Here is a 24,060-nt window from a genome sequence, read left to right on the forward strand (position 1 = left end):
GTCAAACCTTAAACGCTTATAACTTTTAGTTATTCTTTTTACATACACAAATATGTTATAATCAAATGCATACCAAATCACAGCTCTAAAAATAGAAGGGAAAAAAAAAAGTTACGAGATATGGTTAAACTCAAGATTGATTAGAACATTTCTAACAAATCCTTTGTATGACTCAATATAGCTATTATGAGTCATTTTACTTCTTAAACAGACACTTTAAAATAAAGTAGTTTTATCCAATTTGCTCGCACATTTAAGCATTTTAAAAAAAAAAAAATTTACCTTCTCTCTCCTTCAACTTTCACAATAAAAAATATATTGAAAAATAATATTTTTAAAAAATAAAACGTTTAAATAGATAATTTGTTAGAGTTTAAATGAAGAATTAGTAATTAAAATTAAAAAAAGTGTATTTTAAATAGTTAAAGTAGTCACTATTAGTGGAGATGCTCTTAGAATCAGTGGGCCAAATGATCATCGGAATAATAAAGGGAACAAATCATGAAATCAACCATTGAAGAAGTGCTTAGCTATAAAAAAAGAAAAAAGAAAAAGAAAAAACCGATTAAAACAAGTGCGTCTTTGTGTTTTTTTTTATAGGTGGTACAGCGTGGCCAACTGCCGCCACGTGGGCCAACAATGATAAGTTCTCTCTTTCTCTACCCTCAAACCTCCCACGCCTTTTTGTCGTCTCACCGTTCTCGTTGAAGAGCACACAACAAAGAACAAAAGAGGGAGAAAAAGAGAGAGAGAGAGAGAGCATTGCAATAGAGAGAAAAAGAGACGAAAAACCAAGCGAAATCGGAGAGAACTGCTAGGTTTTCGAAGCCCTGATTCCGAAATCCGAAGTAAAACCGAAATGGCGACGCCATTTCCGGGTCTCCAGCACCGAGACGGAGGTGGGGGCGTGGCCGTAATGGCGGGCCCAGTGAACGCCATCGACCCCTCACCGTCGAAGGCCTGCGTGAAGAACAATCCGACTCTCAAGCCCCCGATACTAATCTTCTTGTTCTTCCACAAGGCCATCCGCTCGGAGCTCGAGGGGCTCCACCGTGACGCCATGGCTTTCGCCACCGGCGCTGGAGATATCAAACCCTTGTTGGAGCGCTACCACTTTCTCCGAGCTATTTACAAGCACCACTGCAATGCGGAGGACGAGGTGTGTGCGCGTGCGTGAGTGCGCGTGTGTCTGATTATTATTTCAGATTTGGAACTCTTTCACTATACAATTCTCCTCAGTGTTTGTTTAATTTGTTTTTGCTGGTTTTTAGTATCATACGGTTGTTCAATTTTGATGCTAACATTATTCGATTTGATTTTCATTTTTGGCTGTCTCCGTGCGTACTTTATCTGATAATGTACGGATTTGATGAGTATTATGGCTATGTTCTTCAATTCTTTTCCTTCTTTTTTAGTTGTAAAATTTTCATATGATTATTATTCGAACTGAAGGCTTTGATTGATGATGTTGCTAGTTCAATTTTTCTTCTGATTTTTTACTTGGTTTACTTGTGATGCGAGCTGCTTGTAAACGGGTTGCAAGTATCAAATGTTGCTCATGTGTATTCGTGGACATGTTGAATTAAATTTGGAGATGTATAGCTTCCTCTTGACAAAGTGAAAGGATGTTAGATAATAATACGATAAATACATTATTATATGATAACTTGAAATACTTTTAAAAATTGCAAACTACTTTGGCAACAGGACATTGTTGGTTCAGTCTTGCAGAAACATTAGACTTCATGCTTGTTTTTATGTGGAAGCCTGATATATTGACCTAGTGATATTTTGATTACAGACTTGGGTTTATATTTGGTTGCTTCAAATTGCAAGTTATTGTGTGACCTAACCGTATAATGTCTTGCCTTGGTATGTACTTGCCTCTAAAGGCAGTCTAGTGAGGTGGAGACCAAATGCCACATGGCTCAAATTTGCGGTTTGTTAGGCCCTTACATTGCCATATTATTTGGAACATAAGTTAAGATTTTCAAACAGGGTTTCAGTAATTAATACCTAATTGTTGCCTGTCCGTCTCAATATGCAATCTTTTGGATTAGAAAATTTTGCCTTGCCACTTTTGTAATAATGTCAAAATGGTTTGACTTTGTTTAATATTAATTAAGATTTGCTATACAGAAGTTGTCAGTGTAATGAGTTTGCTCAGTGAGCTTTTTAGTGAGGAGGAATTGCTTTTGTATTCTAGACTTAAGGAAGTAAGAAAATATTTTGGGTCATATTTCTCTCGTTTAGTCACATAATAATCACATGACAATTTGACTCGCTTGTTGTATTGGAATAAAAAATGTGCAATTCCTCACTTCTAACTCACTGGATGGCTTCAAGAGTAGGTACTGGTATAGAGCTATGTGCTTCAAATTCCACTGGATTTAAAAGTATGTTACTATCAGGAATTGCTTGAATATGTGGCTTGGGACTATCAAATGCCACTCATTTCTAATTGTGAACATGTCTACCGAAGTTTGTTGGTCCATTATTGCCCTTTATGATGACATTGCTAGAACAAGTGAATAAACAGGTTGCCTTTTCAACATTTTATATAATTTCTTATAACAATAAATAATCATTTTCTTATAACAATGGTGGTGCTGCCATACGTAGATTTCCTAATTGTAGATTTCCTAATTGTTTTTGCTCGGTATATGCTTGTTAGAGCTATCTGATGTTGCTATATATATGGTAGACTCCATTGGGTCCCACCTATTTCTGTATTTAACCCCTTTTTTCTTCTCCCAATATCTTCACCCTGTCTCTTCTCACCTGGGTTCACAGGACTCTTAATTTTTTTCTCTTCCAGTAAATATTATATTTCTACCAATTATATTAAACGTTTTGAGGGCCAGTTCAAGTAGGTGGATACCAAACCCAAGTATTGGAATTCTATATTGGCCCCGCTGTTTCTGGTCTTAATTTATTTTAGTCTGTTATGTAATTCTTTGCCACTATTCTCTCCATAAACATCTGTAGTTGAATTTTTCCACACTTTGTCCTGGCAGTTTGGCGTGGAATTACAAAATTTTAGAATTGTAGTCACTTCAATCAATTATTTGTTCACATTGTTTAAGGCTTTGCAATTGGATTACCTGTTTAGTTGTATGGTTGTAGAGGCATGCCCTCACTTTTTTGTCATGGTTGTAATGCAAAGCTCTTGGTTCACTTTTTCATTGATGTCCTTTTCATCTGTCTTGTGTCATTTATGATTATTACTACATGTGTACTTTCTAAATTGTAGGTCATCTTTCCAGCTCTAGATATACGTGTGAAGAATGTTGCTAGAACTTACTCCCTAGAACATGAGGCAGAAAGTGTTATTTTTGATCAGTTGTTTGAGCTGCTAAAGTCAAATATGCAAAATGGAGAAAGCTATAGAAGAGAGTTAGCCTCTTGTACTGGAGTCCTTCTGACATCAATTAGCCAGCATATGTTCAAGGAAGAGGAACAGGTATTTATTTGTTGCTTTTATATGATGATAACTTTACTTATTTTCATCATAGTCTAGTATATAATCATTGGATTGGATGAATATTGAACTATAAATTTAAATATTTATAATCAATCATGTGTACTGCATTCCTCTCTCTCTCTCTCTCTCTCTCTCAAGTGCTTTGCAAAACAGCAATCATATTTATTTTGGTTCAAAATGGGCTATATGTGTCCCTCAGGATGTCTTGATATATTTAGGATTCTCCTTGGTCATTGCTTTTGCTTAAGCACACATCTATTGTTCTAGTACTCAGTGGTCGGTTCAGGGAAGCTATGATCAAGTCATTTTTCAGGAAGATGCTTCAGTTGTCCAGGTTTCCTCGGAGGACCCTTCCCTCCTTTTGGCCATGTAGAAAAATAATATTTATTTTTTTAAGAAATTTCAATGGGCCTTCAAGAATATGAAATTTGGGGTTAGGCATTGTCTAGGCCCTATGAGAGGACCTTAGGGGAATTAAAGGCTCGATTCTTTAAGACACTCTTTCTTTGGGTTGTGGGTTGCTGCCTCTGATTGTAGTATTTCGAACTTTCATGCTTTCTTAGATCTCTTCTCCGCTACTATTTGGGCTTCTCTTCTGTATACTCCTTGTGTACTTGGGTTCCGTCTTTGCGCTTTTTAATGAATTTGCGATTACTTATATATATATATATATATATATATATATATATTTTGATAAGTAAAAAAATTTATATATTTGATTGGAGAAAAAAGTTATGCATCCTGGCTATATAATGTTTGTGAACTAGCAAGTGTACAGACACAATATATGAAGGGGCCTGATGGGGGGTCCTCTAATATGTAACCAAATTTATCAAGAGGGAGGCTTCTTTACTTGTTTTAGCTGCTCTCTCTCTCTCTCTCTCTGGTTCTGTTTTCTTGTCATAAGGAAAAGGTAAAAGCGGTATATATTTTCTGAAGAATGTCCTGAACAGTTGAATATCAGGGATTGGTGGTTTTCCAAGGGCAGACACCAGCCACAATGTTTATCTTGCAAAATTTGAATGATTATGAACCTAACCATAAGCTATTAATCTAATGTATACTTTTCCCTTAAGGTTTCTTGTCCAAGGTTGAGTGTGTGTGACCACTTGCATGCTAAGACACAGAATTAACACTCTTTTAGATGCAAGAACATGGTAGGATGGAATGAAGGGGGAGCGGAGGATGGCTAACTACCTTTGCCTTCATGTGTTTAGTTGATCATAGAAGAAAGGCGAGAAGAGAAAGCAAAAATTGTGTCCTGAGTGGAATAAAAAATATGTAGCTGATTACTCTTTTTCTTTTTTTGATAAGTAAAGGTGTATAAATTAAAAGCGCAGAGGGGCGCAACCCTAGTACACAAGGAGTATACAAGAGAGCGACTAAGAAGAAGAAAAAGAAGAAGAGAACATAAAAAGAAAATCAGGGAAGCTGATCACTAGGGCGCTAGCCAGCCTGCAATCCAAGTGAAAAGGGTGTACAAGGAGAGGTGGATAAGGTCCTCAATGCTCCTAGACGAGTCCTCGAAAAAGAGCATTACTCTTTTTTTGACTGCCATTTTTTCCATTCAGTTTGCATCTAGCTTAAGAATTTAGAATGCTCGATCAACTTTGATGCTAGGAGAGTTGGTTCTAACCAGGGCAAAGGCAAGAGGGCTGTTGATGTGTCTTAATGTAGCCCAGGGGTTTTGGGTTCCTGTTGTGGGGCTTTGGGTTCTGTCTTTGGGTTTTTATGGATTTTTTTTTTCCCCTTTCTGTTTTGGTGTCCTTTTTGTATACTTCATGTATGCTTAGGGGCGTCTATGCTTTTTTATAATACTTCTTTGATTACCTATCAAAAAAAAAAAAAAAAAGTTTTTCGTGGAAGGATTTGGCGGGGTAGGGAAGGGACCCCTTCCCTTTTCCTTATCTCGTTCCACTTACATCCAAACCACTGGCAGTAAAAATCCTCCCTTCCCTCTCCTTCCTGCTTCATTCCTGACCAAATGCCGGATAAGTTGTAGAATATCTAAAACTAGTGGTTGTTGAACTCCTTCAAACTTCTGTGCATGTGAAAAATATATATTCTTCTAGAGGGAGTTGACAGTTGATGGTGAGGTCTCTGCATATTAATCAATTGTATTTAGGATATATGAGTTGCTCTTTATTGTAGAATACGTGCAACTGTGTTTGTTCTTAGACTACCCTTCATACTTTGCCAGTTAGCATATAGAGCTTAGTATGCTGAGTTAGAAGTAAGTTTCAACCTCACTTTTTCTTTTCTTTTTTTAAATGGCAGGTCTTTCCCTTGCTTATTGAGAAATTTTCATTTAAAGAGCAGGCCACTTTGGTATGGCAGTTTCTTTGCAGTATTCCTGTCAATATGATGGCAGAATTTCTTCCGTGGCTTTCTTCCTCTATATCATCTGATGAACGTCAGGATATGCGCAAGTGTTTGTGCAAGATAATACCAGAAGAGAAGCTTCTTCAGCAGGCGAGTGCTCCTTTGGTTGGCATATCATTTTGGATGTTTTTCGTGAGAAAAGTAGACTAACTTTATCTTGTCTGGAATGAAGGTTGTATTTGCCTGGCTTGAAGGGGAGAGTGTGTCTGAAATGCGCAAGGCTGGCAAAGATAATCTGAAGGTTAGATGTCAAGATTCCGGGTCTAGCGCCTCTACTACTCAGACTGACCAGGCATACTGTGCATGTGAATCTTCCAAAACCGGTAAAAGGAAGCACATGGAGCTAAATTTTGATCATACCAAATCCATTCTGTCTTGCCCTATAGATGAAATATTACTTTGGCATAAGGCTATAAAAAGAGAGTTGAACGATATAGCTGAGGCAGCTAGAAAGATACAACTTTCTGGAGATTTTTCTGATTTGCTTGCATTCAACAAGAGGCTGCAATTCATTGCAGAAGTCTGCATCTTTCACAGGTGTGGCTTTCAGCTGTATTTCCGATTTTGATTTCCTTTACTGGCAAATATGAAGTCTTTGAATGTAATTCTTCAATTATGGCATACTTAAAATGATTTGTCTTGTGGACAAGGACGATACTACCTTTGAATCCTGAACCCGTTGTTATACTTAGAAGTTCTATTCATGAAGTATGGCAGCCTTCAAGCTGTAAAGTTCACTAGAAGTGCATGGTTTCGTTTTTTAAGAATTTTTGAATTTGATGGGTTTTTTACTTTTAGTCTGCCTTCATGAGTTCTTTGGATTTATTTTTAAACTTTTGTTTTCTTCTAACCTTGGACCAAGAAACCGATAGTAACTAGTACTGAAAGAGGGGTGTGTAGCTTTACATACACTTTTTTGTTGGATATCTTATGACTGCCTACATTTCGTGAAATGAACTTCTCATCATGTCTCTCTGTCTGCAGCATTGCTGAGGACAAAGTAATATTCCCTGCTGTAGATGCAGAACTCTCTTTTGCTCAGGAGCATGCAGAAGAAGAAATTCAATTTGACAAGCTTAGGTGCCTGATAGAAAGCATTCAAAGTGCTGAGGCCAACTCTACTTCAGCTGAATTTTGTACGAAGTTGTGCTTTCAGGCTGATCAAATAATGGACACTATACAGAAGCACTTCCGTGATGAGGAAGTTCAGGTGAGTACTTTTGCAAGAATGACAATGAGCTGAGCCTGTGGAAAGGGGACATTCAGTTAAACCGTATTCTGCATTTTTATGTTACATTCCGCCTACAATTTGGTGAACACTTTTTTTTTTATCAGCATTTAGAACTTGAAAGACATGATAGCATCCTAGCTGTCCTTAAAAGCCATTTAACAAGTACTTTGCATGTGCAGGTTCTTCCACTTGCTAGAAAGCATTTTAGCCCCAAAAGACAGCGAGAACTTCTGTATCAAAGCTTATGTGTGATGCCCTTGAAATTGATTGAATGCATCTTACCATGGTTGGTAGGATCAGTTAGCGATGAAGAAGCAAGGTCTTTTCTTCAGAATATGTATATGGCAGGTTCAATATCAGTTCTTGTTACTTTATATTAATAGTTTGCAATGTGTGTGGTATGCTTGCTATCTGTTCCTAACTTGTGGAGTTATCTGATGCAGCTCCTGATTCAGATTCTGCACTGGTCACACTTTTTGCTGGCTGGGCCTGTAAAGGTCGTTCAAGGAATGTTTGCTTGTCTTCAAATGCAATTGGTTGTTGTGCTGCAAGGGTGCTGACTGGAACAGAAGATCAGGTTAGCCAACCACTATGTGCATGTGCCTTACCGTGTGCTGCTGAGGAAAAATCTCCATTCAGTCAAGCAGATGACCATAGAAGGCCAGTCAAACATGGAAGTGCAATACCACGGGAAGATAGTGATGCTCGTCACTCTACAGGAACTGTAAATTCTGTTAAATTATCTTTCAGTAATCAGTCATGCTGTGTCCCTTGTTTAGGAGTGAATGACAATAATCTAGGAGTAAGCTCTTTATCAGCAGCAAAATCTCTACGTTCCCTATCTTTTAGTCCTTCTGCTCCTTCCCTCAACTCAAGTCTTTTTAACTGGGAAATAGATATAGCCTTTGCTGACACTGGATCTGCAACAAGGCCTATTGATAACATATTTAAATTTCATAAAGCCATTCGCAAAGATTTGGAATATTTGGATGTTGAATCCGGAAAACTTAATGATTGTAACGAGACCTTTCTTAGGCAATTTACTGGCAGATTTCGTTTGTTATGGGGTTTGTATAGAGCTCATAGTAATGCAGAGGATGATATAGTGTTTCCAGCATTAGAATCTAAAGAGACTCTTCATAATGTGAGCCACTCTTATACTTTGGACCACAAGCAGGAAGAGAAACTATTTGAGGATATTTCTTCTTCACTTTCTGAGCTTACACAACTGCATGAGCGCTTGAACAGTAAAAATTTAGCTGATCATTTAACTGGAAGTTACTTTGATCCTTCTGACCATAATGATACAAAGAGAAAGTATGATGAGCTGTCCACTAAGCTTCAAGGCATGTGCAAATCCATTAGAGTTACATTGGATCAACATGTTTTCCGGGAAGAACATGAATTGTGGCCATTGTTTGACAGACATTTTTCTGTGGAAGAACAGGACAAAATTGTTGGTAGAATAATTGGTACTACAGGTGCAGAGGTCCTTCAATCAATGTTGCCATGGGTTACTTCTGCTCTTACTCAAGAGGAACAAAACAAAATGATGGACACGTGGAAGCATGCAACTAAAAATACAATGTTCAGTGAGTGGCTTAATGAATGGTGGGAAGGAACTTATGCTGCATTTCCAAATACAACAACATCAGGGAGTAGCATTTCACTAGGTTCGTTCAGTGTTTTTGTTTTTGTTATTGCTGCCTTTGCATACATTCTTTTCAATTTATGTTTATGGTTCTCTTTTATATCTAAATTGGCTTTTATAAAATTCAGGTATGTTGAAGATTCACATTGTTAAGATTTATTTCTAATATGTTACAAATTTACAATATTAGGTACTGATGCCTACGAAAGCTTGGATCACAGTGATCAAACTTTCAAGCCTGGATGGAAAGATATCTTTAGGATGAATCAAAATGAGCTTGAATCTGAAATAAGAAGAGTTTCTCGAGATTCAACTCTTGATCCGAGAAGAAAAGCATATCTTATTCAAAACCTTATGACCAGGTCAGTTTATGTTGTGGCCCTTTTATGAAACTTAGTCCAACCATTTGGATTAATATGATTTTGTACATATATACTGATATATAAATGGTTGTGTTAGTCGGTGGATAGCGTCTCAGCAGAAGCAACTTCAGGCGACAGTTGGTGAAAGTTCAAATTGTGAAGATTTACTTGAATGTTCTCCGTCATTTCATGATTCAGAGAAACAGGTATTTGGGTGTGAGCACTACAAAAGAAACTGCAAACTCCGTGCTGCTTGCTGTGGCAAGTTATTTACATGCAGGTTCTGCCATGATAAAGTCAGTGACCATTCAATGGATAGGTAAGTTTGCGCTTTGCATAGTTTGCTTGATTGTCACTGGACTTCTATGTATAGTTTCTTTTCATATCATTTTATTTACAGGAAGGCTACAGCTGAAATGATGTGCATGCGCTGCTTGAAAATTCAGCCTGTTGGGCCAGTTTGCTCAACTCCTTCCTGTGGTGGACTATCAATGGCAAAGTACTATTGCAGTATTTGCAAATTTTTCGATGATGAAAGGTACATACTTTTGTTATAACTTTTTCCTCCCCAATCATTTATTGATGACATTAGTGTTTTTTTTTTCAGAGTTTAGAGTGCAAAATTACAAGATTTATATTTGACAGCATAATAGATTTGTTGGAGTGGAACTGAAGGCTTTGATTTTTTTTTTTTTTGGGTCCAGAAATGCAAGCTTTGAGTTAAAGATCATATGCTACACATTTACAGTGCATTACTTGTTTATCTGTTTAGGTATCTAGAATTTTGATTGGTCACAGATTTGAGCTTTTCTTTTTGGTAAGTTGTGTAGAAATGCAGCATGTGAAGTCAATTTTATGGTGGGTGCCTTGGACAATATAATTATCCAAAAATAAGTTAAGAGATACGTGTTACTCATTATCCTCCCCCCCTTGACAATTTTTGGTTTTATGGTGGTAGACTGGTACTGTACGTGTCCATATCATTTCTTGCTATTTAAGCCATATGAATATGCTGAATGGTCTGTTCACTTTAAAACTTAGGTTTAGTTCCTTTTGTGGTTGAGGTTTGCTGAAGTGGATTTCTTATTTTTCCTCTATATTGTTATTTCAGGACAGTTTATCATTGTCCTTTCTGCAATTTATGCCGTGTTGGGAAGGGACTTGGCATTGATTTCTTTCATTGTATGACATGCAATTATTGCCTTGGGATAACCTTAGTGGATCACAAGTGCTGCGAGAAAAGTCTGGAAATAAACTGTCCCATATGCTGTGATTTTTTGTTCACATCAAGTGCGACTGTCCGGGCTCTTCCATGTGGCCATTTTATGCATTCAGCTTGCTTCCAGGTCTATATTTTATTCCCTTCTTGCTTTGGTTTCTGTACTGAATTTCTGTTCCAATTATTATCAATCTAAAAAAATATATATACAAGGAGATTGATTTTTGTCGGCGCTTGATGTTATATTCCACTTCCTCATTCATGATCTCAGGCATACACTTGCAGTCACTATGTTTGCCCAATTTGCAGCAAATCTTTGGGAGATATGGCGGTAAGTGAACTATTTTTTAACACTACTTCAGCCATTGTTACACTATTATGAAGATCCATTGATGAGGCCTTTGGGAACCACATTGAAATAAGTTTATTCAACTTGCCGTCTTTTTTATTTTAAAATTTTTGTAACACTTGGATTAGAATAATTTGTTCTTGCTGACATACAGGAGAGAAGTTTTCATATATTGCCGTCTTTTTTATTTTAAAATTTTTGTAACACTTGGATTAGAATAATTTGTTCTTGCTGACATACAGGAGAGAAGTTTTCATATATATATATATATATATATATATATATATATATATAATTTAAATAAAAATCTCTATATTATTGTTATTTTACAATTTTATGTCTCTTAATTGTGTGATTTTGCTTATTAGCTAGCTTCCATCTGGATTTCAAATGCCTCCTAAATGGACCTCACTATAATGAACAAAAGCTTATAATGGATGCATATGGACTTGATAAGCTAATCTCCCCTTAATTGGCCCCAAGGAGATGAGGAAATTTTGAACTAATAACCTCTGCTTTATGAGGTGTGGTCCCTGACCGATTGTGTTACCCCTTGGAGTTCAACTTGATAAGCTAATCTATAGATGATATAGATCTAATAGACTTAAAAGAGTGAAGCTGATTGGTTAGCAATTACAATCGATATTTGTACATGGTTAGAAGTAGTAGGTTGTATATCTTTGTGTTTTCTTTTCATTATCCTAGGTTTAACACGGCATTAGGCTAATAATTGAAAACTTATACATACACAGGTTCTGTTTAATTTCGACATAAAATGGTTTTTGTATAACGCTTTTAGCATTTTTAGGTGTTTGTCTGGAACAAGAAGACTCTGTCAACTGAAAATGTTTTTTTGGTTAACCATAAAGCATAACATTTTCAAAAAAATGGTTTACGTTATTTCAAAACATAAACCATTTTTTGTGAGCCTGGCCCCCTCCCCCAATCATTGCCAATGTCTTCTCCCCTGTAGACGATATCCCCAACTTTTCGCTCTGGTCTTCAAGTCACTGCCTCAAACAACTCTCATAGATCAAGCTAGATGGTGTCGTGCAGTGCAATCATCTGCCGGCTTGAAAGTCGGCCATTGCCCATCTGTTATGAGTACGATCATCTTCCCCTAGGTGTCCATGAACATTAGTTCAGGTCGGCGCCCATCTGTCTGAGTTCAATGCGAGTATGTTAGTGAGTCCAAAACTGAAGGTTTAGTGTGGGCCAACAAAAAGGGAGCGAGTTTACAGGCCACTAAAATGTTTAATTTGAATGCTTTAAAATATGCTTTCTTTTAAGACACCTAGGACCATCTACTTTCATTTCTACTTTACTATTAGAGCAAGGAATTCCCTTCTTTTTTCTCCTGGTAAGTGGTCTATCTGTCCATGACGATATCATTTACAGTTGGAAGATCATCAAAAAAAAAAGAAAAAAGAAGAAGATATAGTTGGTTATTTCCTTCCAATTTACATTAGTGCGCGCCCATGCGTATGTTTAAATTTTTGCTTTGCCTCGCTCATCAGGTTTACTTCGGCATGCTTGATGCTCTATTGGCTTCTGAGGAACTCCCAGAAGAATACAGGGACCGCTGTCAGGTAAAACACCTAAACGTCATTTTATCTTCAAATTCTTATCAAGCTCATTATTTGTTGAATATTAAAGTGACTAAGTTTGGTATTTCAGGATATACTGTGCAATGACTGTGATAAGAAGGGGAATGCACCCTTCCACTGGCTGTACCATAAATGTGGGTTTTGTGGATCCTATAATACTAGAGTAATTAAGGTTAATTCTAGTTCCTATTGTTCAACATCAAATATGTGAGGGCATCTGGCTTTTCCTTGGTCTTATTTGGTTGTTTTAAATACCTTTCGCGGCAGCACCAGTTATACATGGCTTTGTAAAGTAACATGCCATAAAAATAGTGAAATTTCTAGTGTTATACCCCAAAAACCAGTGATCATCCTTTTCTACCCCCAACATTACAAGGTTGGTGCATTTTTGTTCCTTGTGGATTTTTCAAATATATTGCCTTGAGGAGGAAATTTATCAAGAGAAAGTCTCCTGCTATTGCTTAAATCTCTTGCTAATTTCCAAGCCCTGTGAGTTTTCTTTGTCAACCTTAGTAATGTACGAATTTCTGGAGCATTAAGATATCTTTTTGGCCACAGAATATTGATGAGAGAAAATGCAGTTCCGGTTGTATTGGATAGATTGGACTGCCAGTATTTGTCAATGTGATATGAGTGGGGTGATAATCTCATGGAGAGTTCGAACTATTATCTGAAAACTAAGGGAACGTTTTTGAAAATGAAAACGTGACATGTTATGCTAAGTTTTCATAATAAAATATGACTTTATTTATTTTTTTTATTTTTTGGAAATAAAAAAAATGCTTGTATATTATTAATATGTATAGAGGCATTACTTTAAGGATGTTGTCTTTAAAAGTAAAATAATTCGGAGAATTACTGCTTCATCATGGCCATAAAACAGCTAGGATTGCCCGATTTGCAACATTCCATAATGCTTTCTTTGCAAAATCGTTGGTAAACGGTTTATTGAGTCGACCTCCTTCACGTTCACAGGATATATCGTCCTAACAACCAAATTTTTGACATGTTATCAATCAAGGAAGATGGTGCGAAAATATTTGGGAGACTTGTGAAGGCAACTTAATTCACTATAAAGACTTTAAGTGCATGATGTTACTTGGATGCAGTGGCGAAGTTAGGACTTTGGTTTGCGGACAAGATTAAAAATATTAAAATGTATTATTATTGATCAACAATTAATTTAAAACATCAATCTAACTATAATAGTTTACTGGAGAATTAGTTAATAGTAAATTTATAAATAAACTAGTGTTAAAATTTGGTCACTATAACATAATTGATCTAACTGTTGTGGATGCTTTTGCGGTATAGAAGGGTGTGGAATTTGGTGGAGATTTGGTACTACAAAACATTATCTTGGAGGGTAATGCTTTAGCAATTGTATGTGTTAAAACATTATCTTGGAGGGTAATGCTTTAGCAATTGTATGTGTTACAGAAGGGACCAATCTTAGAGCAGGTATGATAATTTGATTGACGATTTGAAGATAATATTGCATAGTATCCCGTCATGGCACATGCTGCATATTTGAAGAAAAGAAAACATGACAACTCATCTTTTGGCAGAGTGCAACTTTCCAACAACCTTTGGAGGAAATTTGGATGAAATGCCACCAAGCTATATAAAACTGGTCAAAATCATCAAAATGAGGGATCCGGCCAATTATAATGGATATGCATAACATTATGTCTTGCCCTAAGTGCAATCCATGTTCAACAAGGAAAACACGCATAACAATCAACGTACTAACACACAATTTAGTCCAATGGCTTCGGCTTGAAATTTATTGAGCCCAATAATCGATCACTTCTACGTTTCATTATATTTGATTGAAATACATTGCAATATTTAGGATATTGCACGTGGTGCAATCGCTCTAATATGAGCAATTTATTTTAAATAAATGACTCTAAATATGTTATGTTATAAAAAATCAAGTTAAACTGAATCTCTCTTCCTAGCCGCCAACCCTTATCCATTGTCATTGTTATGTTGTTACTACTAATACATGACCAACTTGGGGAATGACCGAACCACTCTAATAGCAAAAGAAAGCAGTTCAACCGTCTCAAACTTTTTTTTTTTTTTGTGGTAACATCATCCCAAACTTTAGTTACATCGTCTTTTCCCTCGTGCAATGAGACCTCTTCCTAGTCATCCCTCTCCGCCTCTCCATTTGTCCCGATGGTCCTCCATGTCCTCTCGCTCTTCCACCAACTCCGCCTTGTGGATGCGCCACTCATGTACACTCACCAACACTCTCATGTACACCCAATCATTTACACTCTTCTTCTTTATTTTTTATTATTTTTTATTTTTATCTAAAAGAAGAACATGATTCAAAACCTTTACTCTTGGAAAAATGAGTAGGGGTGAAATAGCGATTGCGGTTAGCGGTTAGTGGCTAAAACCGCTAACTGCAACCACCTATGCGGTTAGTAATTTTTACTAACCGCCTCCGCCAACCACCTAGGCAGTTAATCGCTCGGATAGCGGTTAACCGCTTTGGAATAACCGCTTTTTTCTAACATATTTTTTTGGCCTTTTTTTGGGCTTTTTTTTTTAGATGGATTTTGGGCCAGTTTTGGACTGATTTTTGGCTCACTTTAAACATTTTTTTTGCTCATTTTAAACGGTTTTTTTTCCCATTTTCATGGCCATTTTAGCATTAAAAATTGCTATATATCAAAATCTTGTTGGTCACCTTCTACAAATCTACACATCATATAATATACTAATAAAATTACAACAAAATCATCACTTCACTTGTAGTCTTATACATAAATTCAAACAAGTTCATAAACTCACAAGCAAGTTCATAAACTCACACAGAGAAATAAAATATAACACAAACAAGTTCATAAACTCACAAGTAACAAAAAAAACTAACATGGTTGAACTTGAAGCTTGAGCCCCATTTCAATCAACCAAAAAAAGTTCATAAACTCACAACTTATTGTTATTTATTATATGAAATATATGTATATATAATATAAATATATATTATATTTAAAAAAAAACGGTTAGCGGATTTCTAAAACTTACTAACTACTAACCGCAATTGTCTGTGCAGTTAGCGGTTTTTACTAGCCACTTTCAAAGTGATTAGGCGGTTAACGGTTAATGGTTATAGCGATTAGATGGTTTTAAATTTCACTCCTAAAAATGAGGGAAGCTACATTTGAAAAAAAAAAAAAAAAAAAAAAAAAAAAAGAAGAAGAGAGGAAAGAAGGTAAAAAAAGAAATAGAAGTCAGGACGGCAATATTGTTTTTAGACTAAATTCAGTTAGCTGAAATTACGTACTGTCACTGAGGGTTTTGAACCGAAAAGGAAAACAGTGAAGACGACTTACGAAGAAGGCAGAGAGAGAGCAGAGAAAAAGGAAAAAAAAAAAAAAAGGAAAAATAGAAGAAAGGGAAAAAGAAGAAGCGTTTCACATCACCTCCATTTAAATATTTCTGTAAATTCCTAAACCCTAGAGCTCTCTTATTTCTTTTCTCTGTAATTACTCATTGCTCCGATTAGATCGTTGTTACTTGCTATTGGATACTACCAATTCCTGTCACTTTCAAAATCCCGAGAAATATAGCGATCCAATAGTGCTTTGAATTGCGTGTATCTTGTTTAGATAATGACTTCTTTTGCCCGGTTGTAAATTCGTAATTTTTTGTGGTTTTGGTGTTAGATATTCCATGATTGGAGCAACTGAGATCGACAAGATAGAATTTTCAGATTAAACCGAGTGAGAAAGAGAGAGTGAATGAGTGAGGGAGTGGGCATGGGTTCGAAGATGGAAGGACCTTCGGCCCCAGCTCTTCGGCGAGACCCCTATGAGGTACTGTCCGTTTCGAGGGATTCCACCGATCAGGAAATCAAAACGGCGTATCGGAAGCTCGCTCTCAAGTAAACTTCGCTTCTTCCACAACTTTTTATAAATTGTACTTTTTTTTAAAACAAAAATCCTTTCTGTTAAGTTAATTTTTGTTGCTTTTACTTAAATTTCTTGCTGATGGGTGTCGTAGATTCTGGTTGGCCCAGCACGGTATTGTTTAGGACCTTATGACTGGGACATATGCGTTATTACATTGGTTACAAGCCTAATTTCTAGCTCAATGAGGTTATTATTCTGAACAACACGATTAGTAATGTGAATTATGAAATGGGTTTTGGGAGGTTCGTGGCAGATGTCATCTAATGTACTGTTGTAGTGTTGTGGGTGGTTTTATGAATGCAATTTTTACCTAGACATTAGTTTCAGGAACCTGGAGTTGATTAGAAGTGGTCTATGTGATTCTTGAAGGTTGGTTGTGGTGGCATGGGTTTGAGATGGAATTTCATTGTTTGACCATTCTAGCTTCTTGTATCTGAACTGTTTTTTTTTTTTTGATAAGTAGCTTCTTGTCTCTAAACTATTAGGAACAACTAGTTATCCTTTGGGATTGAACTGCATTTTCGTTTTATATGTAATCTTGTATGCTATGTCATCAATGAGAGTCTTAGTTAAAATTTTGAAATTGCAGCATTTTTATAGAATCCTAAAACTAATTATACACCATCAGTTTTGCTGCTAGCTGTTGATATTTTATTCATTAAAAAAAAAAAAAAGTTTTCAGTCAAGATGAGGGATTCATAGTTTGAAAATGCTTGAGATATGCAATGGAGTTATTGACAATTTCATGCCAAGAGCAAATGCTCCCTTCTTATTTTGTTCTTGAATATATTAAAAAACCCTAATTATAAATATATTAACAGGAATCTTTTTCAATGCTTTTCTCTGATGTAAATGTGGTGTATTGCTTCAATCGTTCACTGATATTGATAATACTTATCCATACGATGTGAATGTGAATCCCAATATTGGGCAGGTATCATCCTGACAAGAATGCCACCAATCCTGAGGCTTCTGAACTTTTCAAGGAAGTTGCGTATTCTTATAGCATCTTATCCGACCCGGAGAAGAAAAGGCAATATGACAGTGCTGGGTTTGAGGTGCTTTTCTCCCTTTATTCTATACTTTTTTCTGCGACGTTTTGTGGTGTCTGTGCTTGTGTGTGTGTGACAATGTTGGCAGGAAGGAGTAACTTTAATTATAATAAATTCAGGAATAATTATAAATTTCATTCCCTTTGATGACTCCTTATATCATTCAAACTTTCTGTTTGCTAAATGGATGGTAATGATGTACTTAGTTTGAAGGAAACAATCATTTATAACATAGTATTGTAAAGCTACCAAGGTAAAGTTATGAATACAGATTGAACATTGTCAATGCGTGCTTTGAAGCGTGCAAAGTGACAGTGGCCAAGTAGTGAGAATGTCTTTAATAATTGATATTCAACCATTGATCACGAAAGAGAAGAGTTGGTTAGAATATCACTCACACTAATCTGGAATGATTACAGCTATTGTCTTATGAATTATGGTCTTGAAGGTTTTGTGGGTATCCATAGCAAATAGCCAGACCCAAAAAGAATTATTTGAAAAGGACTATTATTTGTGGATACAACATGGGTGTCGTATTTTGACACAAACGCAGGGTTTTCAACCTTCATGAACAAATTTTAAATTATAAATGTGTTTATGTACTGTTTGAGTTCTTTAGGAAGAAGTTGAAATGCTGCTGATCACTTGTATGCTTTTTTGTTGGAAAATGACAAATTTCAAAACGCTGCTGATCACTAAGATGCTTCTTTGTATGTTGGATTATCACCTTTGCTGACATAAGTAATGTCTTCAATTTTATCCATCTTCTTCGAGTATTTCAGCGCATGTATGTTGCCAACATTTTATTAGGGTTCAGTAAGTATGAATATCTTTCTCATTTGACTATATGATTGCACAATATATATGTTTATAGACACGTATGTGTCTAATGATGCATATGAACAGGGGGCTCTGTTCTTGAAATTTGTTCTTTGATTCCTTGTGTCTTTTTCCCACTAAAATCCCTTTTTGACATTTGAGCACATTTTAATTATTCTGGAATTTTATAATAAAATTTTCAGGCTCTTGATGCTGATGGCATGGACATGGAAATTGACTTATCTAATCTTGGTACTGTCAATACAATGTTTGCGGCTTTATTCAGGTAATATTTACTTGGTAGATTAGGAGCTGAGGGGGTCTTTGAGATTTCATAACCTGTCATTAAATTTGTCTATAGCAAGCTGGGTGTCCCTATCAAAACTACAATTTCCGCTAATGTTCTTGAAGAAGCTCTAAATGGAACTGTTACAGTCAGACCACTTCCGCTTGGAACATCAGTTAGTGGAAAGGTGCTTACTTGGTTTGTGCCATGATGGAGCCATACTTTCAGGTGTTGTTCTTTTGCTGATTAGCATGCTATTGCAGGTAGACAAGCAATGCGCCCACTTCTTTGGCGTAACGATCAATGAGCAACAAGCCGAGGCAGGGATTGTAGTAAGAGTTACCTCAAATGCACAAAGCAAATTCAAGGTATGAAATAATTTATCAATAAGATTTTGTGTTGATCTTTGGATGAATGTGGGGCATCTTTTTCTCTCTCTCTCTCTCTTTCCCTTCCGGCCCCCACCTGTCCTTGTAGTGTGTGTGTGCATTATCTTTCAAATTGTAACAGTAGATCTTTATTTTCAGTTACTCTATTTTGAACAAGATGCGAATGCTGGTTATGGTTTGGCATTACAGGTACCATACATTCTCATCTGGTGTTTTTTCACTCCAGTTTTCTATTATTAATCCCATTACTTGTTCCATTCACTTTGTATATTATGACTTATATGCGTTATTTGTTTGGAAAATTGTGGAAGAAGGAATGCTTACAAATTTTCTTTTGTTGTTGTAGTGTTTTGATTTCTGCTGCTATGGCAACATTTGCTGACACACTAGTTTAATCCGTTAGTTTATAGTATAGAGACATTCTCAGTACTCACTTGATGTTACATGTTTGGTTGTGGCACTTCCAACACTTCCGAGTTTCCAGGAACTTGAGTTCACTGATATTATTTTAAATGCCTTAAGGTGTTTTTGACAGGCATATGCTTGCATTTAACTCATGTTACAGATTATACTAAATGCAGAAAAGTAAATGCTTTCGACAAAATACATGATCTCTACTCCCCTTTTTTGGTTTCTCTTTTGCTCCTCATTCCACTTCTTCCTTTGTGTGTGTCAAAATATCAAACAGAATCTAACTTTTGGTATATCTGTGAATTCTGGTGGATTAGGATGTCATATCTTATACGCTTACAGAGTGCTTGTGTTTTTGGTACTTAGGCATAGAATCTGACATTAATATGTTTTTTGGTTTTTAAGGTACATATTAAATTTCTGACTTCAGAGAAGTCAAGTGAAACAAGTCAGGAAAAAGTGATGTCAGGGCTTTTTGGTTACATGGGAATTTATTAAGTCTCCAAGATCTGACTTTCTTCTTTATAGCCTTTATGAAGAAAATAGTTAAAGTTTTCATTCACCTTAAGGAGTATAGATATATTGACTTGGTGGGTTGTCTTTACAAAACTGTAACTGAGGTGGTGTTTGAGAGACTGAGGGCTGAGTTTTTGGAGATCAGTATATAAGCCAAGGATTCTTGGTTTTATAGGCAGGTAACCATGCTGCTTTTTTAGCTAGATGGATGGTGGACTGCAATGGAATAAGTTGAGGGTTGGTATTGAAAGTGAATTTTGAAGAAACATACATATAATCGTGTTGATTAAAGTTCTCACATTCTAATTTTGGGTTCAAATAGAAATCAAGAATTTGAAGTTGCTCTCTCTCTCTCTCTCTCTAAGTAATATCAGTTAACTCGCAAAAAATGCTTCGAGTTTAAGACCATCCATATCCACGTTACTCCTCTAAGGACCCCACACAAGGGGGAGCAGCACACTTGGTAAAGACCTAAGGAATATCAGTGAATTGCTCATTGGTTAGGTAGTTAGAGAGATCGTTTCTACAGATCCAGAACACTTTTAAATAAGCTTAGCATGCCTCGCTCCGGAGTACTGAGGTTTACTGTGTTTCTGTTCTTGTTCTTCCTCTGGCAATGTTGTCCTTCACTAGTGACCTAAATCTTTAAGTCATTTCATCCAAAAGCTTCTCTCTGCAGCCTCCTTGGTTTCAATCTTACTCTCACACTTGCACACCTACTTTTGCTTTTAAATGTTGGATGAGATTTTCGTTGTTGATTTTCTGGAAGAGAAGCTAGAAGGCAATTATACATTAATGACTTAATGTAAAAAATTGTGATCTCTCATATATGGTAATTAATATCAAACTGGTTTGGGAGTTAATATAGAATTTATAAATTTAAAGATATATTTTTATAAACATTCGAGGTTGATCATAAAGAAAATTGATCTCCCATTAAGGGATTTAAACAAGTTTACCCCCAATCTGTCACATATTTGAGTAAAATGAGCAAGGGAATTTATCTAAGTAAGCCTTTCCCCAATCATACAACATGCTAGAGAGTAGTCTATGAGATCATATTATTATTCTGCATGTGTATAGTTAGTAGGGTGCTGATGACACAGACAAATGCATGCACATGTAGCTTGACTGTTCCCAATGCCTCTTAATTCTAGAGTCTCCTAGGGCATGTGCTTTGTTCTCAGTCCATTTCATCGAAAAACTGCACCCCATAAAATAGATTTTCAAGTATGGGAAGCCTTTTTTTTTTTTTTTTTTTTTTTTCCTTTTTGTGAAGAACAACACTTCCTTAAATTGCATTTTGATTTTTTCTGCATTTGAAAATTTTCTAGTGAAAGATTTTCCCATTACATGCTTTCAGGCTTTCAAGTTGATTTTTATTTAATTATTGTACTTATGCTCCCCAAGCTTGAAAATCTACTGAATATTGAGCTATTTTGATGATTTATTTCATTAAACTCCCCAGGTTTGTGTTCAAGTATTTTTTTAGTTTCAGCTTTTGTTCTTTCGAGACTAATGCAATGCTTTACTTCCCAGGAAGATAGCGAGAAGGCGGGTAGGGTGACATCTGCAGGGATGTATTTCTTACATTTTCAAGTTTACAGAATGGATTCAACTGTGAATGCGGTATGCAAGCTCTCTTTATCATCCTCCTCCTCATCATCATATTGGGCAGGGTTAGGATGTGAATAAGAAGTTTCCATCTTTCCATTGCTGAAGAATTGATGATTGATTGTCTGCTGGTGCAGCTAGCAATGGCTAAGGACCCTGAAGCTGGTTTCTTTAAAAGGTTGGAAGGTCTTCAGCCTTGTGAGGTCTCAGAACTAAAAGCTGGAACTCATATATTCGCTGTATATGGTGTGAACTATCAGTTTTGTTCCTTCATCCTTTTTCTTTGTGTTCTATTTTTCCAACAGAATTTGTTGGTCTAATTTGTTATACTGACATTCACTGAGATTTGTTCAGGAGACAATTTTTTTAAGACTGCTACCTATACGATTGAGGCGCTTTGTGTGAAGTCATATGAGGACACTACAGAGAAGCTGAAAGAGATCGAGGCTCAGATTTTGAGAAAGAGGAATGAGCTACGCCAGTTTGAGACAGAATACAGAAGGGTAGAGATTTTGCCTTATAGTTATGGTTTGTAAGGCACATGGTGATGCAGTTTATTCTTACAATTTTCTTGTAATATTTTATAGGCATTAGCACGCTTTCAAGAGGTGACGAACAGATACAGTCAGGAAAAGCAGTCTGTAAGTTTTATGTGTTGATTATCTTCATAACTTCATTTTGATTTAAACTATCATCCCTGGTTTCTTTCCCAACTGGTATGGTGACTGCACCACACACACACACACACACACATGCAAGCTTCAGTATGTTAGGAAGCTAATAAGACCTTCTTTATCTTTCTCGAGGTTAATGAGTCAGGCCATTTAGTATGCCATTCTTCTTCTTCTTCTTCTTCTTCCTTGGTTTCTTTCCCAACTGGTATGGTGACTGCACCACACACACACACACACAGCCCTTCTTTATCTTTCTGGAGGTTAATGAGGCAGGCCATTTAGTATGCCATTCTTCTTTTCTATAAAAACTGTTGGAACATTCCGATGCATATCAAACTTTTATTTCTTTGCATGTTTCAAGTTTAATGTTACTTTCTAAATAATTGAATAAACTGAGTCATCGTCTTATATCTACATTTTGGCCCTCACATCTTTCCTGTTAATTACCTTTGGTACCATTGTTATTCAAACCAATCATATTAAGTTTCTCTTGCTTGTTCACTTGACCTCAACTTTCACAACTCAGGTGGATGAGCTACTGAAACAGCGTGACAATATTCATTCTTCATTCACTGTAGCCAGAGTAGGCAATAGTAGTGGGAGTGGCAGTAGTTTAAGTAATGGCAGTAGTAGCAAAATCGATGGTGAAGATTCAAAGGCTGAGAGCCCTGTGGAAGATGGAAGCTCAGATGGCAAGGATAAATCAGCCAAAAAGAAATGGTTCAATCTTAACCTCAAAGGATCTGATAAAAAGCATGGTTGAGAAGGTGCTTGGGTTATTTTGTATTATTTCAAGTGTTTGAAAATCCATTCGTTGCATTCAAATGTTTGGACCTTTAGGTTACTGCTTGAATTGTATCCCATGTTCATTTTTTCTCTCTTCTAGCTTCCGCCGTGGTTATTTATTTTCCAGGTTTAAAATTTGGTTGTAAAAACATGTGCAATTTTAAAGGTATGTGAATTAATGTCTTTGTACCCATGATTCCATTAAGGGATACACATATTAGTTTTAAAACTGAAATGATAGATTCATTCCCTTGTTTTTTTTGTTGTAAAAACGGATTCACTTATTTTAAGCAGCTTCTGCTGATGATAATGTGTACCTATAAATGTGTTGTCACTTCTTTGTATGATTGTCTAAGTTGTTTACATTAAGGAAGCTTGAGGAATATGTGTATTTTTAATGCTAAAAATATTGTATTAAGGAGCTGGAAATAAAATAAAGAGAGATGGTAAAAAGGACTCGAATTTTATGTCAACTATGCCTACCCTATTGTTGCTCTCTCTTTGTTTTAGGTCTGTTGTAGAGGATTTTTGACTTTGCTACTGGCATTTTCTTTTATTCACCCTTGATTTTCTGTTTCTGCTTGTATATTTATTTTACCTATAAAATTATATATATATATATATAAAAACTAAATAAGGACTTTGCAATATGATTTTCTGGTTCTCAACTAAATTATTTCCTTTCAAAATCAGGGAAAACAATTTTCCATCAGGAGGGATCTCAATTTCCTTTCTTCAGGGCAAGTGGAATTCATGCACATGGAACTCCATGTAATCCCAATCGATTTTTGGCATATGTACTAAACAATTTGTCTTTATCTAAGAATTTAAATTATAATGATCACTGACTCGATCTTCAACTACCTCAATCATGTTGAAGTGTAAAATATTATACAATGCCTCGTATAATTAGTTTCTCCCTCAATATAATAATAATAATTCCAATGTGATTTGAATTAGGTATTATATAATTAATTTCTCAATATAATAATAGTAATTGCAATGTGATTTCAATTAAGAAATTGAAAATAAGAATGAAATTTGGGTCCCACCATTTGAAGTGGGTCCTTATGCTAGGAGGTTGATGAAGAATTTGACAGAATCCAAGGGTCAAGAGTACTCTTTTTTCAATATGTACTTGGTCACTCCAAAAGGAGCACTGTTAACATGGTTTTTTAATAGAAGAAATTAACATGGTTTGCATGTTCATGTGGGATTTTTTATTAACCTCCTTCATAATATCCAATTACTTATATTGTTACTAGCATTTTTTTTAAAAAAAAAATTCTGTGA

The 24,060-nt window shown here is 36.0% G+C and overlaps 2 protein-coding genes across 4 annotated transcripts; both read left to right on the forward strand.

Annotated features, from left to right (window-relative positions):
• Window positions 1-742: 742 nt before the first annotated feature.
• Window positions 743-12,852, forward strand: LOC132161657 (zinc finger protein BRUTUS). Of its 2 annotated transcripts, none has more exons than XM_059571823.2 (14): window positions 743-1,159; window positions 3,254-3,463; window positions 5,762-5,956; window positions 6,039-6,403; window positions 6,851-7,076; window positions 7,277-7,445; window positions 7,541-8,770; window positions 8,939-9,110; window positions 9,208-9,429; window positions 9,511-9,648; window positions 10,222-10,456; window positions 10,601-10,660; window positions 12,196-12,267; window positions 12,356-12,852. In XM_059571823.2, the coding sequence occupies exons 1-14, from the start codon at window positions 860-862 to the stop codon at window positions 12,494-12,496; spliced, it is 3,735 nt and encodes a 1,244-aa protein (XP_059427806.2). In that variant the 5' UTR covers window positions 743-859; the 3' UTR covers window positions 12,497-12,852. The 2 variants fall into 2 exon arrangements, with proteins under 2 accessions (XP_059427806.2, XP_059427813.2); XM_059571830.2 differs by having other exon boundaries at window positions 1,096-1,159; window positions 3,267-3,463; window positions 12,356-12,851.
• Window positions 12,853-15,592: 2,740 nt separating this feature from the next.
• ARG1 (Chaperone DnaJ-domain superfamily protein) lies at window positions 15,593-23,712 on the forward strand. 2 transcript variants are annotated; one of them, XM_059597725.2, is made up of 13 exons: window positions 15,593-15,749; window positions 15,975-16,192; window positions 17,155-17,278; window positions 18,295-18,377; window positions 18,453-18,564; window positions 18,641-18,745; window positions 18,905-18,955; window positions 21,233-21,322; window positions 21,445-21,553; window positions 21,662-21,810; window positions 21,895-21,948; window positions 22,508-22,748; window positions 23,461-23,712. In XM_059597725.2, the coding sequence occupies exons 2-12, from the start codon at window positions 16,050-16,052 to the stop codon at window positions 22,742-22,744; spliced, it is 1,257 nt and encodes a 418-aa protein (XP_059453708.1). In that variant the 5' UTR covers window positions 15,593-15,749; window positions 15,975-16,049; the 3' UTR covers window positions 22,745-22,748; window positions 23,461-23,712. The 2 variants fall into 2 exon arrangements, with proteins under 2 accessions (XP_059453708.1, XP_059453691.1); XM_059597708.2 differs by lacking the exon at window positions 23,461-23,712 and having other exon boundaries at window positions 15,594-15,749; window positions 22,508-23,019.
• The last annotated feature ends 348 nt before the right edge of the window (window positions 23,713-24,060 follow it).

This window comes from Corylus avellana, chromosome 2, assembly GCF_965113065.1.
Source record: "Corylus avellana chromosome 2, dhCorAvel1.hap1.2, whole genome shotgun sequence".
In the NCBI taxonomy this organism is placed as follows: Eukaryota; Viridiplantae; Streptophyta; class Magnoliopsida; order Fagales; family Betulaceae; genus Corylus; species Corylus avellana.

Coding starts and splice junctions, on each gene's coding strand:
- LOC132161657 (XM_059571823.2), top strand. CDS start 860: ATGGCGACGCCATTTCCGGGTCTCCAGCACCGAGACGGAGGTGGGGGC. Junction 1,160..3,253: donor ACTGCAATGCGGAGGACGAG/GTGTGTGCGCGT, acceptor TCTAAATTGTAG/GTCATCTTTCCAGCTCTAGA. Junction 7,077..7,276: donor TCCGTGATGAGGAAGTTCAG/GTGAGTACTTTT, acceptor TTGCATGTGCAG/GTTCTTCCACTTGCTAGAAA.
- ARG1 (XM_059597725.2), top strand. CDS start 16,050: ATGAGTGAGGGAGTGGGCATGGGTTCGAAGATGGAAGGACCTTCGGCC. Junction 17,279..18,294: donor ATGACAGTGCTGGGTTTGAG/GTGCTTTTCTCC, acceptor TAAAATTTTCAG/GCTCTTGATGCTGATGGCAT. Junction 18,565..18,640: donor GAACATCAGTTAGTGGAAAG/GTGCTTACTTGG, acceptor ATGCTATTGCAG/GTAGACAAGCAATGCGCCCA.